The sequence below is a fragment of the Camelus dromedarius genome, chromosome 15 (assembly GCF_036321535.1).
Source record: "Camelus dromedarius isolate mCamDro1 chromosome 15, mCamDro1.pat, whole genome shotgun sequence".
Lineage (NCBI taxonomy): Eukaryota > Metazoa > Chordata > Mammalia > Artiodactyla > Camelidae > Camelus > Camelus dromedarius.
Genome location: NC_087450.1, coordinates 46,627,771 through 46,642,860, shown reverse-complemented (window position 1 = coordinate 46,642,860; position 15,090 = coordinate 46,627,771). Strand labels below are relative to the sequence as shown.

Sequence of the window (15,090 nt, the reverse complement as noted above, 5' to 3'; positions counted from 1 at the left end):
AGCTCAGTTCCTTAGACCTTAAATCAAGAAGAGATGCAGTACTCACCCAATCTTCATGTTCTTCCAGGGCTCCTGGCCACCAATTCTTGCTCAGCGAGCCTAATCCCTAAGCCATGAGACCTGAGATCCAGCTAAACCCTCCCAGCATAAATCTTCCTGGGCTGAAATATCAGGTAGTATTCTGACCAACATTCTGCTGCGATATTCACCGTGGAAACTTTTAATCCCTTGGACAATTGCCCTTACCAATAAAAAATAAGCTGTTCTGCTAGGAGTGAGACAACGCTCTTCCTAGAGACTGAGGGGCTTGGACAGAGTGCTTCAAAATCATCTGCTGGATGAGGAGACACTCTGCGTGATACAACTCACAATTATCAGGCCTCCCCGCCCATAGAACACAGCTGGGAGGCAGGAGAACCCTACAGTCTCTCTAAGGCTTTAGAGATAGGTAAATGCCTAAAAATAATAATGCTATTTGGTCATACTGGGAAAAGTATGGGGCACGCTATGATGTATATAATACTTAAAACAGTCCTTTTCATATACACACATATATAGATAGATTGTTAATTCATTTTTCTGTTATCATTAGGAATAAGGGTTTCCTGTGGAGCCATGGCATGTTAAGGGCAAAACTAAGATCAAAATTTAAGGTTCCATTCTCTCTTGTTTTTTGTTTATAATTAATTGTTTTCAATAATATCAGGTTCTTGGGCATAGAGACTCTTCTTTATTGCTATGTAGAGGGGTCAGATGGCTTTAGGTTATTTAAACTTGACCTGCCACTCTCCTTGCAAAATGGTAGTGGGTGTGGGCATGGACTGGGCAGGTGGCTTTGGGTCTGCCTGAATGGCACTTTGCTTAGTATTAACTCTTTTAAAAGATTAACTTTGCTATAGTTAGTTGTTATCAAATGTTTTTCCATCCTAATCCACTGAGGGATCAGTCATATTCCCGTATTAACAGTGAGACACCACTACAGTAGTTTCCAGGGAAAGAGGTATGAGGAGCTATTACAATACATATAATTATTATAATATGAGAGGGTATATATAGTTTGGAAAAAGTCCCTCAGGTGACAATGACCCAATACGACTTTTGAAAATCATTGGTTTAAATAATTAATAATGATTGATTTTGGGGAACAGATGACGATGCAGCATACAAAGATGTAACAAGGTGATGGTGTCAAAACCCCCAGATTAGACAATATGTTGATCAACCCTAAACCTTGAATGTTGATTGAAAGATTTCATTATTTAGGCAAGAATGAACAGTAAGAGGCTGCATCAAATACCTCTGCGAATGCACATCTTTGGGACCACACACCTCTCTGAGGGTCATACACTCTTTAATTGTCATCTGAAGGAAGGGAACTCCACTTTAAAGAATTTCTGACTATATGTTTAGGTAAGTGCCCAAGCTTGGCAAGGCTCCTTCTCTTTTAGAAGCTAATGCTTTAGCAATTATTTAAACTCTGCCAAACACAGCTGGTAGCTTCTCAAGAAAAACCCCACATGCACAGCTTTTTCCAGCTGGCAACCCCGGGTAACAGAGCTCTCCCGCCCTTTGATCAGCCCTTGGCCACCCGCCTGCTGCTGCTGCTCTACCACTGACCGTGTGCAGTGCTGCAGACGGGCCACATAGGAGGCTATCAGCGCATGCTCATCAGCCAAGTGACTGGGTATCTCCTGGCTATACTGTAACCTAGGAACAACGGAGGCAAAGACAGCAAGCGTGACACAGACACACACAGGGCGAGAAATGAACATGGATTAAAATGGGCAAACTTCAAAGAAAAATAGAAAAAAAATAATAAATTATGATAAGGAAAACAATAAAAACCACAATGCACAATGGAATATGGTGTTAGACCACAGGGAATACACCTCACAAATCCTTTAAACAAAAGCAGTCCCCTAGGAGATGGCTCTGGCCGACTACACTACAGCCCTTAAGAAGGAGAAACCAAGGAAGGGTCGCCAAGGAGCCTTGCCGAACTTTGTCCAGGTTCTGGGCTCTGTGATGAATGCATCTTTTAGGGAACGCCTCCTGGCAGGAAAATTGAGTGGGTCCATTTAAGCACTAAATGGCCCCCTAGTGTTTCTATAGCTTTTGTCTACATGCAAGAGTTTTCAGAGTTACCTCATGACACCGGTTAAACCTTTTTATTCTATAAGGACATTGTCTTTAGCATCTTTCTATTTTCTCTCATAAAATTGGCATTTAAACCAAAATTAAATTAAAATTAAAATTGTTAAAATTGTATATAATTGTAAGACAATGTTGCACACAATCTGAGTGAGACTCTCTTACAGATACACAGAAGGCCCTTAAGCACATGACCTTTTTTTTTTAACTTTTTACCACAGAAATGTTAAAATATTGCACAAAACAGAAAAAGAATAATCTAAAGACTACCCTTCATGTACTCATCACCAGAATTCAACGAAAATCAACATTCTGTCAACTTGTTTAATTTATTCTTCCTTCTTCCAACTTTTGTGCAGGAGGAGGTGGCCAGAGCAATCCTAGATAATTTATTATTACACCTGGGAATACCTGAGCCTGTACGTCTATCAGAGAAGAAATTTATACAAGCTCAACACCATTATTACACCTAAAAAATAAACAGAAATTCTTTAATGTCTTAGTCCATCTGAATAATTTCCTCAAATCTTAAAAAATATCCTTTTAAAGTCAAGATACAAACAGGTCTGCACTTTGCATTTGGTTGATATGTTTGTATATGATATTACGCTTCTGTTTTTAATCTATAATAGTTCTTCCTTTTTCCTGTTTCTTTCATGTCATTCATTTGTGAAGAAAACAGGTTATCTTGTAGCATATCCTACATTTTGGATCTGATTGATTGTTTCCTGTGTTGTCATTTAATTCATTTCTCTAGTCCCCGTGGGGTCAGAGCTTGAAGCCTGACTAAAGTTTTTGCTTTGGTTTTGTTTTGGGAAGGGTCTAGAATCCATCATAAGTAATATGGTGTGCTTATAAATGGAGTAGGAGGCACATAATGGAATGGAAGGTAAATACTGATTAGTAGATTCAGATATTCTTGGTTTCATCTCTCCATTATTCCCCAATCAACTTTTCACCTAATAGTTTTAGCATGTACTGATGATTCTTGCCTAGATTCTCTATTTCATGAGGGGTTGCAAAATGTTGATTTTCCAATTTTATCATCTTTTCTGCTTATTAATTTCGCCTCTTTGCTTATTGTGAAACACTGCTCATTCAGGAAAGGTAAAACAAATGGTTAATATTTCTTATTATTTAATAATGACAAAAACAGAAAAACAAGTTAGTGCCCTAGCAGTTTGTTTTTTTTTTAGTATCATTATGAACTCATAGATTTTTATGTTTCTGATGTGCTTCAATCCATTGCAATCATCTTTTTGGGATTCAAATTGTCCTAACCTTTGGCCAGTGGGAGCCCCTGGAAGCAGGCTCTTGTGTTCTTCTGACATGTCCATTAGAGCTTCCTTGTCTGCAAAATGAGATGCCCCAGTCTCATCTTGTATACATCCTGCTTCACACTTGCAATCAGCCATTCTTCCAAGGATCTCAGGTTTCCTTTACTGAGAAAGAGTATTCGGAGGCCACAATCACGGTACTAGGGTGCTCACTGTTTCTAGGTTGTCACTGCTTCCAGGCCTTTTCAGTGGACAAAGATAGGAAATTTTTGTATTTTAGGGAGAATAAAACAAAATTCTCTTAGCACTTTCAGACATCATTCCATCTTCCAGCTTGCATGGCTTTTAATGAGAAGTCATTGGAAAATCGTATCCTTGTTTCCCTGTGTGTAACACGAATTTTTCTCTCTAGCTGTTTTCAGTATTTTCTCTTACCACTAGCTTTTAGCAAGTTGATTCTGATGTGCCTTGGTATGGTTTTCTCTGTGTTTATCCTGCGTATAGTATGCTGAGCTCCTTGTACCTGTGGGTTTGTAGTTTTCATTAAATATGTAAAAATTTATTTGGAAATTTGGAAGAAATTATTTTCTTGAATAATTCTTCTCTTCCTCCTCTGTTATACTGTGACATTGTCCCACAGGTCACTGAGGCTCTGTACATTTTTCAGCCATTCTTCTGTCTGTGCTTCACTGTGCATAGTTTGTATTGCTATGTCTTTAAGTTCAATGAACTCTTTTCTGCAACTTCTGATCTACTGTTAGATCCAACCATTTAATTTTTCATTTCAGGTATTATCCCTTTAAACTTTAGAAGTTCCATTTTTTTACTTAAAAATTTTTTTATGGAAGTAGACTCTATATGCAGAAACTTCTAATTACATTTACACTTGGTTCTTTTTTCTCACGTTTCCTCCTGATTATGTTCATATTTTCCTTTATATTTTTTATTTTAATTTTTTTCCTTTGTATTTTTGATATTTATCATGGTTGCTTTAAAGTCCGTGTCTGCTAATTATATCATGTCTGTTATTTCTGGCACTGTTTATATAAACTAGTTTTCTCCTGGTTACAGGTCATACTTTTGTGCTTCTTCCTATGTCTTCTAATTCTTTTACCAGATGGTACAAATTCTGAGTACCATGTCATTGAATGTCTGGATTTTGTTGTCTTCCTCTTAAGAATGTGGCAATCAGTTAATTTACCTGTGGACAGCGTGATCCTTTTGAGGCTTGTCTTTAAGCTTCATTTGTGTGGATTGAGAATAACTTTTATTTAGGGCTATTTTCACCCGGCCCCTAACATGTGGTTTTTCTGGGGTCTTCACTGAATGCCTCAAGTGTTCAATGATGTCTCTCTACTCTGGCTGGCTGAAACTCAAACAACATGTGCGAGCTCAGGGAGCTGTTCCATTTTCAAATCCCCAGGAGTTGTTCTTTCCCTGGTAGTTGTTCTTTGCTGGTCTCGTGAAATCTCATTCTATGCAAATACAGCTTAGTTTTCAGCTAAAGACTCAAGGGAGTTCTCTTCGGAGTTCTTTCTCTGCACACTTCATCCTCTCTGGTGTTCTGCTGTGCAAATTCCAGCCTCCCCAAACTCCAAACTCTACCTTCTCATTCTCAGCAAGATTGCCTTGCTCCGCTTGTATCCCGCCCTGGAGTTTGGCAAATGCCTCCCAGCAGAAAGCCTGGGCAATCAGAGGCCTCTCTCGTTTGCTTCCCTTCCCTCAGGAATCAGTTCTATGCTACTTACTGGTTCAGACCAGTTTTCTAGCTGTTTATAGTGGGAGAGCTAATCTGATACCAGTTAGTTCACCATGACCAGAGTGGAAGCTCCTATGTAACTCATTTTATCATGCTTTTGTAAAGTATCAGTCCACTTCAAATGAGAAATTAAAACAAGCCAAACTGCTTCTTTATGGCAGACGGACTGAGAAGTAGTGCTATAAAACCTTGCACACCATTACAAAGGCTTTAGCTGTTACTCTGATATTAGAAGTTTCTGGAAGGTCTTGAGCAGAAGTGAGGGATGATGTAGTGTATACTTCAATAGGGTCATCTGCTCTATGAAAGATTAAGTGCCAGGGAGCAGGGGAAGCAGCAGCCAATTAGGAGGCTACTGAGCATTCCAGATGAGAGACAAGAGTGGCCAGGAAACAGAAGTAGCAGTAGAAGTGGTAAGAAATAGCACGATCTTGGATAGACTTTGACAGTGTTTTTGGATAGAGATGACCTCATAATCTGACAGTATAGATGGGAGAAGAATCAAGGGTCTGACTAAGCAGCTAGGAGAATAGGACTGCCATTCACTGAGATGGGGAAGACTAAGGGAGAAGTAGATTTGATGGGAGAAGATACACAAGTCACTTTAAAACCTGCTAATTGTGAAATATGTAGTAAATATCCAAGTGAAGGTACTGATTAGGAGCAAGATAAGTGAGGGAAAAGGGAAAGGCTCAGGGGGAAGGTCTGGGCCAGAAAAATAAGTTTGGATGTCACCAGTATGTGGCTATCACCAAAAGCTATGAGTCTGGGTGGGATCACTTACAGGCAGTACAGACAGAAAAGAGAAGTGGTCCCTCTTATATACTAACATTTAGAGTTCAAAGAGGTATGGAAAACCCAGCAAAAGGGGCCGAGAAGAACCAGGAGGAAAACCAGAAGAGCACAGTATCTGGAGGCAAGTGCAGAAAGTGTTCAAGTAGAAGGGAGCGATCATCTACATTGAATGCCACTGAGAGGTCGAGTCAGACAGAGCCTGAGAATTCACCACTGGATTTAGCACCGTGGAAGTCACTGGTTTCCTTGACAGAAGTGGTTCTGGCAAAGTAACAGGAAGTGAAAATCTGACCAGGGTATGTTCCAAAGGAAATGGCAGAACAGAAATTGGAGACATTCACCATGGAAGCAACAGCCCATTAAACTCCACTTCAGTGTTATACGAAGACTGCTATTTAGAGCAAGTGTTGTTTGCCAGATAATTATGGATCTAAACCAAAATGAAAAGCACTAACACTAGCCACCTATGGTAAATAAGAAATTTAAATGTCCATGAATTTTCTGACAGTTTTGTTTGGGGCATGGGTGTTGTGTTGTTCAACTCACATTCAAAACTCTGTTTTCCCAGATTTACTTTTTGAATTTTAACTCTTTCCTTTTTTGATTATATATATGCATAATATGTGTTACATATACAACGCCCAATAATCTGTTTAGACAATAAATTGATACTTCTGAAACTGTGATACATGCTATTCGGACTGACTGAATAAGTAAATGGATGGCATAACAGGAGCCAGTTTCTCCCTGTTGGGGAGGGGAGTTACAGGGCACCGAGAGGGGACCGCTGGAGTGGACCAGCTGGCACGATGCGTTAGAATCCAATGCTCCAGTGTAATGCACATCCTGCATTTCTCAGCGCTCAGTGAAACAAGCAGGCAATGTTATAAGATGTTATGTGCTTGAAATAACTGAAGAAGAAAATTGCTTTCCTATAAGAAGTGCTGATTAGGAGGCAAGCAGCAGCAAGATTTGAAGAAAAGGAATACGTTTCTGGATAAAGCCTGGTAAGTCCTCACCCTCAGGGAGCTTAGAGTCTAGAAAGGCATCGAACAAACAGGTAATTTCAATACAATGATATGTACAAGATGCCACAGACGAATACTGCATTTAGGGTATTAGGGAAGGCTTCCTGGAGGAGCTGAAGCTAAACTGAGAAGGCAGATTAGATGACAAAAGCAGGGAATAGCAGGAAAAGGATGGGAGGCACCAAAGCTGAAGCAGCATATGCAGAAACCTGCTTGGAGAGCTGTGAGTGATTAAAGCAATTCTGAGCACAGATGCCCAGTAGCAAGGGTGGAACCGGTACAGGTGGAGAGCCCAGCAAGGGTCAGCTCAGAAATGGCCCTGTAAACCACACTGAAAATGTGGGCCTTACCTTGCAGAGCTGTGCTGCCACGCACTAGCCACACGTGGCTGTTTAAATTCAAACTAATTTAAATTAAATAAAATTAAAAATTCACTTCCTCTCTCACACCAGTCACATTTCAAGTGCTCAGTACACGTGGCTAATGGCTACCAGAGCACTTAGCACGAGACAATCCCATGCTCTCGGACAGCACTGCAGAGAGGACGAGCCACTGGAGGGTTTTGTCCAGGGGAGTAACATACTCAGATATGCATTTCAGAAAAATCCCTCTGGTTGCAAAGACAAGACAGGATTGCTGGGGAGTGGACTGAGGTTTCCTAATAAAAAGATCCAGGAAAAAGGTTAAGAACGGGTACAACAGCACTGATTTGTTTCAAATGTCTGCTTTACTAAAGGAAGCTGAAATATTTTAAAAGTTGATGTTAAAAGGAATGAAAACTATAGTTAAACATGGGTCTAAGGAGGATCAGTACAGGAATTTGAGCTTTGCTATAGGAATTTCCATCATGAGTGCAGACCTGCAGTGCTCCCCATCCTTAGAAAGCAGTGCACTGCACTCAGTCAGCTTCTTAGGACATGGGGCGGTCAAGAGGTACCTAAGCTAACAGCCTCCAAAGCATACGTAAAAATGTAAAAGAGAGAAGGTGAGCAAGAGAGCAAGAGAGCGAGTGAGCGAGCGTGTGTGTGTGTGTATGTGTGCGTGCGCGCGTGTATGTAGGTTCTACTGGTCATTTGTTGGATCTCAGTACTGGTCTGCCCTTTGATGGCATGAATCCAAGGTAGCTGGAAGAATCTGGATGACCAGAACTCATGCTATGGTCTGATTCCCCGGTGTCCCACAGGCATCTCTCACCAATATAACCTTGCTCTCTTCCTGACAAAGTCTTCCTCCTGTGTTTTGATCAAAGCTACCTAACTCAAGTCAGAAAGAGAACCAGCCACCCACTTCTTCAGCCCCTCATCTCCAAAGTCTACAGAGCCTGGCTCCCTCAGGCATCTCAGTCTGAACATGACAACTGTGTACTCATAGTCTTTCTCCCCAAACCTGTTCCTCCTTCCCCTCTGCTCGGCGGACAATCCGTAATGGATGTGATTCTTGCTCATGTTCAAGACCTCAAGCCTCAGTCCAATGAGATGAGGAAACTATTCAGATCAAGGTTTTTAAGTATGGACTTAGAAGTACTCAAGCTTTTTGTTTGTACTAACCTGAGTTAGGACTGCTGAAGGGTTTACCTTAAATGCTTGAATGGAAATGGAATTTAATCCCAACTCAGAAGCAGAAAGTTGGCAGGCTGCCCAGGCCATCAGATGGACTTGGGAAATCTGCCAACACCGAGACCCTGCAGTTCCATAAGATTATGTGTTAATTTTCAATTACTCTGCTTTTCTGTCTTTCAAAAAAAGACTAGAGGAAAAAATAATTTCTGTGTTGCCTTGGAGAGGTTCTCACAAAGAATTCATACAAGGTAGTTATTTCACGGCCATGCTGAAAAACTCATTAGTTCTTGCTTTTCACCCGAACTCTATTTTTCTCATTTCACAGAAAGAGAGTCAGGGGCTTGAGTCCACTCATGATTAGTTTCTGACTTGACCAATTTCATTTTGCTTCCTTTCTCAGTTTCCCCAACATCTCTATTGTTTTCAGTCTGAAAAAATAGCATATTGTGGCTTTTGTCATTCTACTGTTTTCTGTAGACAACAAGACAAGCTCTTTACCTTAGCACCCATCAGAAAGCCAGTTTAAAATCCTTGTAGGGAAACTCTTTTCTTAACTTGGTCATGTTTCTATAGCTCAGAAATAATATTTATACTGTGGCACCTTCTGGCCTTTAACAACTGCTTTTCCTTCTTATGAAGTATGTATTAGAGTAAAAAAGCTCTGATAAAATCTTGCCTGATTTACTTAAGATTCCTCGAAATTGGCGACTTACTCAGAATCAGTGGCTCTCACGTTTCCCTGTTACCACCAAAGATGGTGTTACGTCCCAACACAATGATATTCATAAACAGAACAGAATAGAAAGACTTAGCCCTTGAGAAAAATTAAAATGAGGTGGTAGGGGAAAAAAAGGTCTCCTGAAACAGATCTATGCAAATAGAGGTGCAATGGAACTTATACATGCAATTTTTTTTTTTCAGAAACCACCTGAAAAAGAAGCTTAAAGCTACATGTCTCTTCAACACCTCTACCTTCTCTCGGGACAGAAGACCCCCTTCTGTTAAGCACTGACCCCCCCACCCATTCAACCACGTTATTCTAGGTGGGGCCACTGAACAAAAAACCCTGGGGTGGGCAACATGATCCAAGATGGATCAAATGGAACTTTCACACAGTTTTCAAACCAGATCCCCGTAGGGTAATGAGGTTACAAAATGTGAACACGTGGGTCTCTTGGCTACCTTCCCTGCTGCGGGGAAGGCAGTTATATTAGCGACAGAGGAGTGGATGAGCAGTGAGAGGGTGGGGAGAGGGGGCAAGCATGGAAACACCTACATGAATTAGAGTTCCCCTTGCTCTGTCATCGCTGAGGCTATATGCCACCCTGCTCTGCCCACAGTCTGGTTACAAAAACAAAAATCTGTTTGTTTTCCCTAAGCTCATTCAAACTGAGCTTCTGTTATTTACAGAAGCAGCGCAGAGTTCTGACGTAAACAGAAACTAATACTAGAAGTGGGGTGTGACACTCATTGAAATGAGCTGAGTCAGGCTGAGACGTAGATGGTAGCAGAGCCCTCCATCCCAGGGAGGGACTACAGCAGCCTTCGCTATATGGCTACAGCACAGAGCCACTGGTTGAACTGTAACCTCAGGGATCCTGGGACTTAGATCTTGTGTCCTTTACGCTGGAGTTCCAGGCACCTTGAGAGGAATAACAGGATGCTGCACTTCCTGAAGTCTTTAGTGTGACTTCGCAAGGGAAAGAGACGGGTTGTCTGCAAGCCAGTTGCCTCAGCTTGCCCAGGTGAGACACTGAAGACAACTAGGGTTTTTATGGTTGTTGTATTACTCCAGAAACCCCAAATATAAATCTCAACTCTTTGGCGGGGTGGAGTAGGGGCAGGTGCCCAGTTATGCAGACAATCTGAGGCTCTCAGTGCTCCTCAGATCAGCCGGTCAGCCTAGATCCTCCCACCCGAAGCCTTCTCATTCCTGCGTGGGCTTTCTTCTGGGTTTCTTGTCAGCTTAGGTTTCAGTTCTGTCCAGTGTGTTCAGTTACCATTCGTCCATCCGCTTCGCTGCTTCCAAAATGCTGCTGCTATTGTCTCCTCGTTCATTTTTCTCTGTTGTTGTTTCTACTAAAAAAAAAGTCTTGACTGTCATTTTCGTGGTGTTTCAGGAGGAAATAGGCAAATGTGGCTAAATATGTCTTTTGTTACTTCCCTTTCCCCCTTCTCTAAATTGCAATCATCTTATTTTCAGATCTCGACCTTTGTAGTTTGAGCTGTAGTTGTGAGTTGTGAGTTGTAGAGATGTGTGGGTTTTTTTTTATTTTAATATTTTTTTACTGAGTAATAGTCATTTTAAAATGTTGTATCAAATTCCAGTGTAGAGCACAATTTTTCAGTTATACATGAACATACACATATTCATTGTGAGTTCTTAAAACCCATTCGGTCCACGGTAGAATGGGTTAATGAACCATAAAAGACGTACCTACACCTGATCCTGACGAATGAACATGACCTAGATGTCTGGGACCCAGTGCTGTCTGCAGGCGGTGGCTAAGACGCCTGGGAAAGGCAAGTGTGCCCCTGCAGTTGTATATGGAGAGCTGCACTGTGTGAGGAAGGCAAGTGCTGGAAGTGGAAATGTGCATGGGAAGATGTGTGTGTGCGTGAGTGTACACACTTCTGCACACGTCTGTGTGCTGGGTGGCAAAGCAGCATTCTGTCAATGACCGCTGTTGTTTTTCTTCCCAGGGATCTCTCCTGTTCTTGACGGTACCACCTTCTTTCAGGGAAACGCGCCTCCCTCTGTTCTGATGACAGTAGCACTATCCAAGAGAACCAGAATCCTTTCCTGGAGTTTCCCAGCCCAAGAGAGGAGAGGCACAACCTCCTGAGGGACAGGCTGTGGATGTGAGTCTGAGACCATCGGCACCTTGAGAGGTGGCTGCTCTGCAGGAGGAGTGCGCGAGGACAGCACACTGAGAGAAGCCAAGAGACAGAGAAGCCACAGGTGGACATCCTGGTGGCAGTTCAGTTGGTTTTGTTGTCTGTGGGGACCTCTGCCCTTCCCCCTCTCCTTTTGCCTTTGTCTTGTAGTTCGGCACCTTTTGTTTTCTTCTTCCTCTTCCTTTTTTTTTTTTAAACTGTGGTAAGAAGACAGAAGATCTACTAGAGAGTAATTTTTAAGCGTACAGTGCAGTATTGTTAAGTATAAGCACAAGGTTGTACACCAGATCTTCAGAGCTTTTTCATCTTGCTTAACTGAATTTGTGCTTTTTAGAGTTCGATTTTAATTCCTGAAGCTAAAAGAGTTGAAACTATTATACCAACCAAATGCACAGAACCAGCAAGTTTCATATTGGAGGTTTTTGTTACCGGCAGTCATATGAGATTTCCACAGAATTGTATATGTTTCTGTATGTATAAATAATTAAAGCTAAAGTTTTAGAACATATTAAAAATATTAGCATCATTTTCCACATTGGTCTGAATAAAAGGTGTGATCTAAAACACTACAACAGTACAGATAATTGCATAATCACTTTGAGAACCCTGGGGAGTTAAGAGGGGCAGGAGCAAGCCTTGGAGGAAGTCAGAGGGCAGAGGGGCACTTTAAGTCTCTGTTTTAAAGTTTGGAAAGTTTGTTTATAACTGTACTGTTCTGATTTTTTGACAGACATCAAATTCCCAGAAACCATTTAATCTAAGGCAAAGATGAAATTTCCTTTCAAATACAGAAATGTCAATATGGGAATATTAGAAAAATACTATAGAGGACAAATCTCTAGAGTGGAACCTTTCAGGAACATAATTTACAATTTCTCACATGATAGCCAGCATCTTTGCCATTTATAAGGTTTTCTTCTGTAAAAAGTAACCATTACATTTGAGGTCGTCCTTCATTTGGACTAATCAAGTATTGTGTTTGACCACTGGGGTTTATCACCATTTTTATATGCACTGCCTGTTGAAAAGGTAGAAACTGGAGCCCTTAATTTTTTCCTGCATTTTTGTTACTGTGCATGTTCTTGTCTGAGTCAGTGACTTACATCCTATGCTGAGTTCTACATTTCTGGAGAGTAGCTTTATGCCCCCTGAGGATTCTCTGCCCCAGCAGAGGAAGGAACTATGACTGGGATGACGTGCTGGGTTCCTGGCTTTCATCAGACTCTGGAGACACAGGTCTGACGACATTCAGAGGAGAAAATAAAAACTGATGAGTCCTCGAGGAAGCAAATAGGATACTATCTGGAAATTTATACTGTTTGGTAACCGGGGCCATGAAGAGCCAAATCTATAAATTATGCAATTAATGTCCACATGCTATGTCATAATCTCATCCTGAATAGAAGTGAAATCTAAAGTTCTAAGGACAACATTGTTAGGATGGAGCATCTTGTTGCCATGCTGCCGCTACTCCAGCAACCACTCTTCTTGGTAAGTTACAGAGCCCCGCCTTCCTTTCAGTTTCCTAAGGGCTTTGGCTGCATTTGGTCGGTCTGCTGCTCAGCCCCCAGAGTGTCTGTGATAACCACCTCTAGCGTCAGTTAAGTCCACCTCAAAAGAGATGCTAGCTGAAATGCTGACTTTAAAGTAAAATCTTAACCCAAGCTGCACTACATTATCTGAAACATATTTCAGAAATAGTAAATACTCTGTGACTGACGATTGCAGCTGGTCACTGACTGCCGAGCTGGGGCTTCATACAGCGACATCAAGCCATCGTAGTCCCTCTGCGCAGGCGGCTGCGATGATTACTGCTCCCGGGCCGTCTTCTTTCAGTCCTCTTGAGCATAAAACATCATCCAGAAAGATGCACTCCCTCTAACAGCCGCTAGCAGCTGCATTCAGCTGTGGTCACTGAATGCACAGTGTCCTCAGCCACCATGCCCTCAGGGCCTGCAGGGACTTAGGTGACTCACAGTGACAAAACTCGTAAATGAAGAACTCAGGTGAAGTGAAACCCTAAGAGATGGTGTTGTTACAACTAACATAAAACCTACAAGCTTCTTTCAATAATCTACCTTGTCCTCCTAGTTTTGAAACAGAAATATTTTTGAGTTAATATTTAGATTCTGGGTCTGGGTCTGAATGCTATGGGTGTTTAACATAAAAAGTTAAGGCCAGCAATGGTGGCTGTAATATCCAGGCAGGTGGGAGAAGTTTAATTGCTTTGTGTTCTTCTATAAGCCTCTGTTCCTCCTGGAGGGAGAGGGCATTACTCGTAAACTCTTCCGTCTCTTCCCTACCTGTTCTCTCATTACAGCTTACTTTGTCAAGAATGACAACAATATCTTACATTCTCACAGAAGCCCCACAACATATATACTATTGCTGTCCTCATTTTAGAAATAAAGCAGCGAAGATAAGAATCTTGCTCAAGGTCTGATGAGAATCAGGATTCGAATGCAGACAGTCTGGCTTGGAAGTCTGTGCTCCAGTACATGATTCCACTTAGTTCTGCCCAAAAGAAGCGGCTTGGCTATCCTCCTGCTAGAAGTGTCCCAGTAAGGCTGTGGACAAGCACTCTTGATCAGGGGCTTGAGTCTCCGTGTGGATAACACTGTACTACCAAGTCACTCTGATTTAGTCAGTCCTTAAATCCTCTGTTCCAGGGCAGAGGATTCCTACATTGACTCCTTTGCTTCCTTCTATGGCAATTTCCCAAATTTGCTGGATGCTAAGAATTGTCTGCAATACTTGTTAAACGTGTAGCTTCACAGGATCTCAGGATCCACTGGGTCCGATGTGGTCCCAGAAACGTTTATTTTTAACGAGTGAACCAAGTGATTCTTCTTATCACTCAAGTTCAAGAAACACTGGTCTCGTGGTTTTAGCCAATGGGAACATAGCTGATGTTAAGTATTATATATTATAAATATTAAGTCAAAGTGTTATTAAGTAGATGACATTTCTATAGCCAAAGTAATCCAAAGCAATCAGTACATATGGTTTTCTTCAGGTTTGCAGTACAAAGTGCTTTTCTTCAGGAAGGATTTGGGTTGGAATGTCTTCGTTTTTTTTGTTGTTTGGTTTTTTGTTTTGTTTTGTTTTTTTCTTTTTGAGTGATGACTGTTAGAAAAAATTCTTTAATGGTTGTGCCCTTGAGCATGTTTCTGCATTGCTCTGGTGACGGAACAGCTTAAATCAGATAGAAAGTAAACCATTTCATACAGTTCTTTTAAGTCCTGCCTAAGAGAATTTTGGAGAAGAGTAAACTAAATAAAGAGGAGAGAGGAGTACACAGTTCTTGTTCCTTAAAGGACCCTAAGGAAACTCTTCATATAACTAAGAGGGGGACTCGGGCTTTTCAACTTAAATGTTTATGAATCCTATACAGGATGATTTAGGAGAAATAGGGATTCGTTCAGTTCACATAGTCTAATCAGGAAGCAGAAAAAATCTTTGACGCTCAAAGAACTCTAATGCAAGACTGTTGAAATTTGTGCTCATCAAAATATTGTTTAATGTTAAAAATAAAAAGATCTAAACATGCCTAATCTGCTTTGACACTATGTTCACTGCTTGTCACAAATGGAGAGTTTCCACCTCAGGCACCACTCAAAAGC

General features: G+C 41.3%; 1 protein-coding gene and 1 long non-coding RNA gene across 19 annotated transcripts in view; one reads left to right on the top strand and one right to left on the bottom strand.

Annotated features, from left to right (window-relative positions):
* Positions 1-15,090, bottom strand: part of DTNB (dystrobrevin beta) — a 211,535-nt gene that overhangs the window by 56,153 nt on the left and 140,292 nt on the right. For 14 of the 18 annotated variants that reach the window (XM_031466695.2, XM_031466696.2, XM_031466694.2 and 11 more), the window contains one exon: positions 1,618-1,707. The exons of the other annotated variants lie outside the window; for them this stretch is intronic. In XM_031466695.2, coding sequence (XP_031322555.2) covers positions 1,618-1,707 — 90 coding nt within the window. The remainder of the gene's footprint in view (positions 1-1,617; positions 1,708-15,090) is intronic. 18 annotated transcript variants of the gene reach the window in all.
* On the top strand, positions 10,020-15,016 carry LOC135323086 (uncharacterized). Its single transcript, XR_010384253.1, has 2 exons — positions 10,020-10,314; positions 11,273-15,016. It is a non-coding gene; the product is annotated as an uncharacterized LOC135323086 (long non-coding RNA).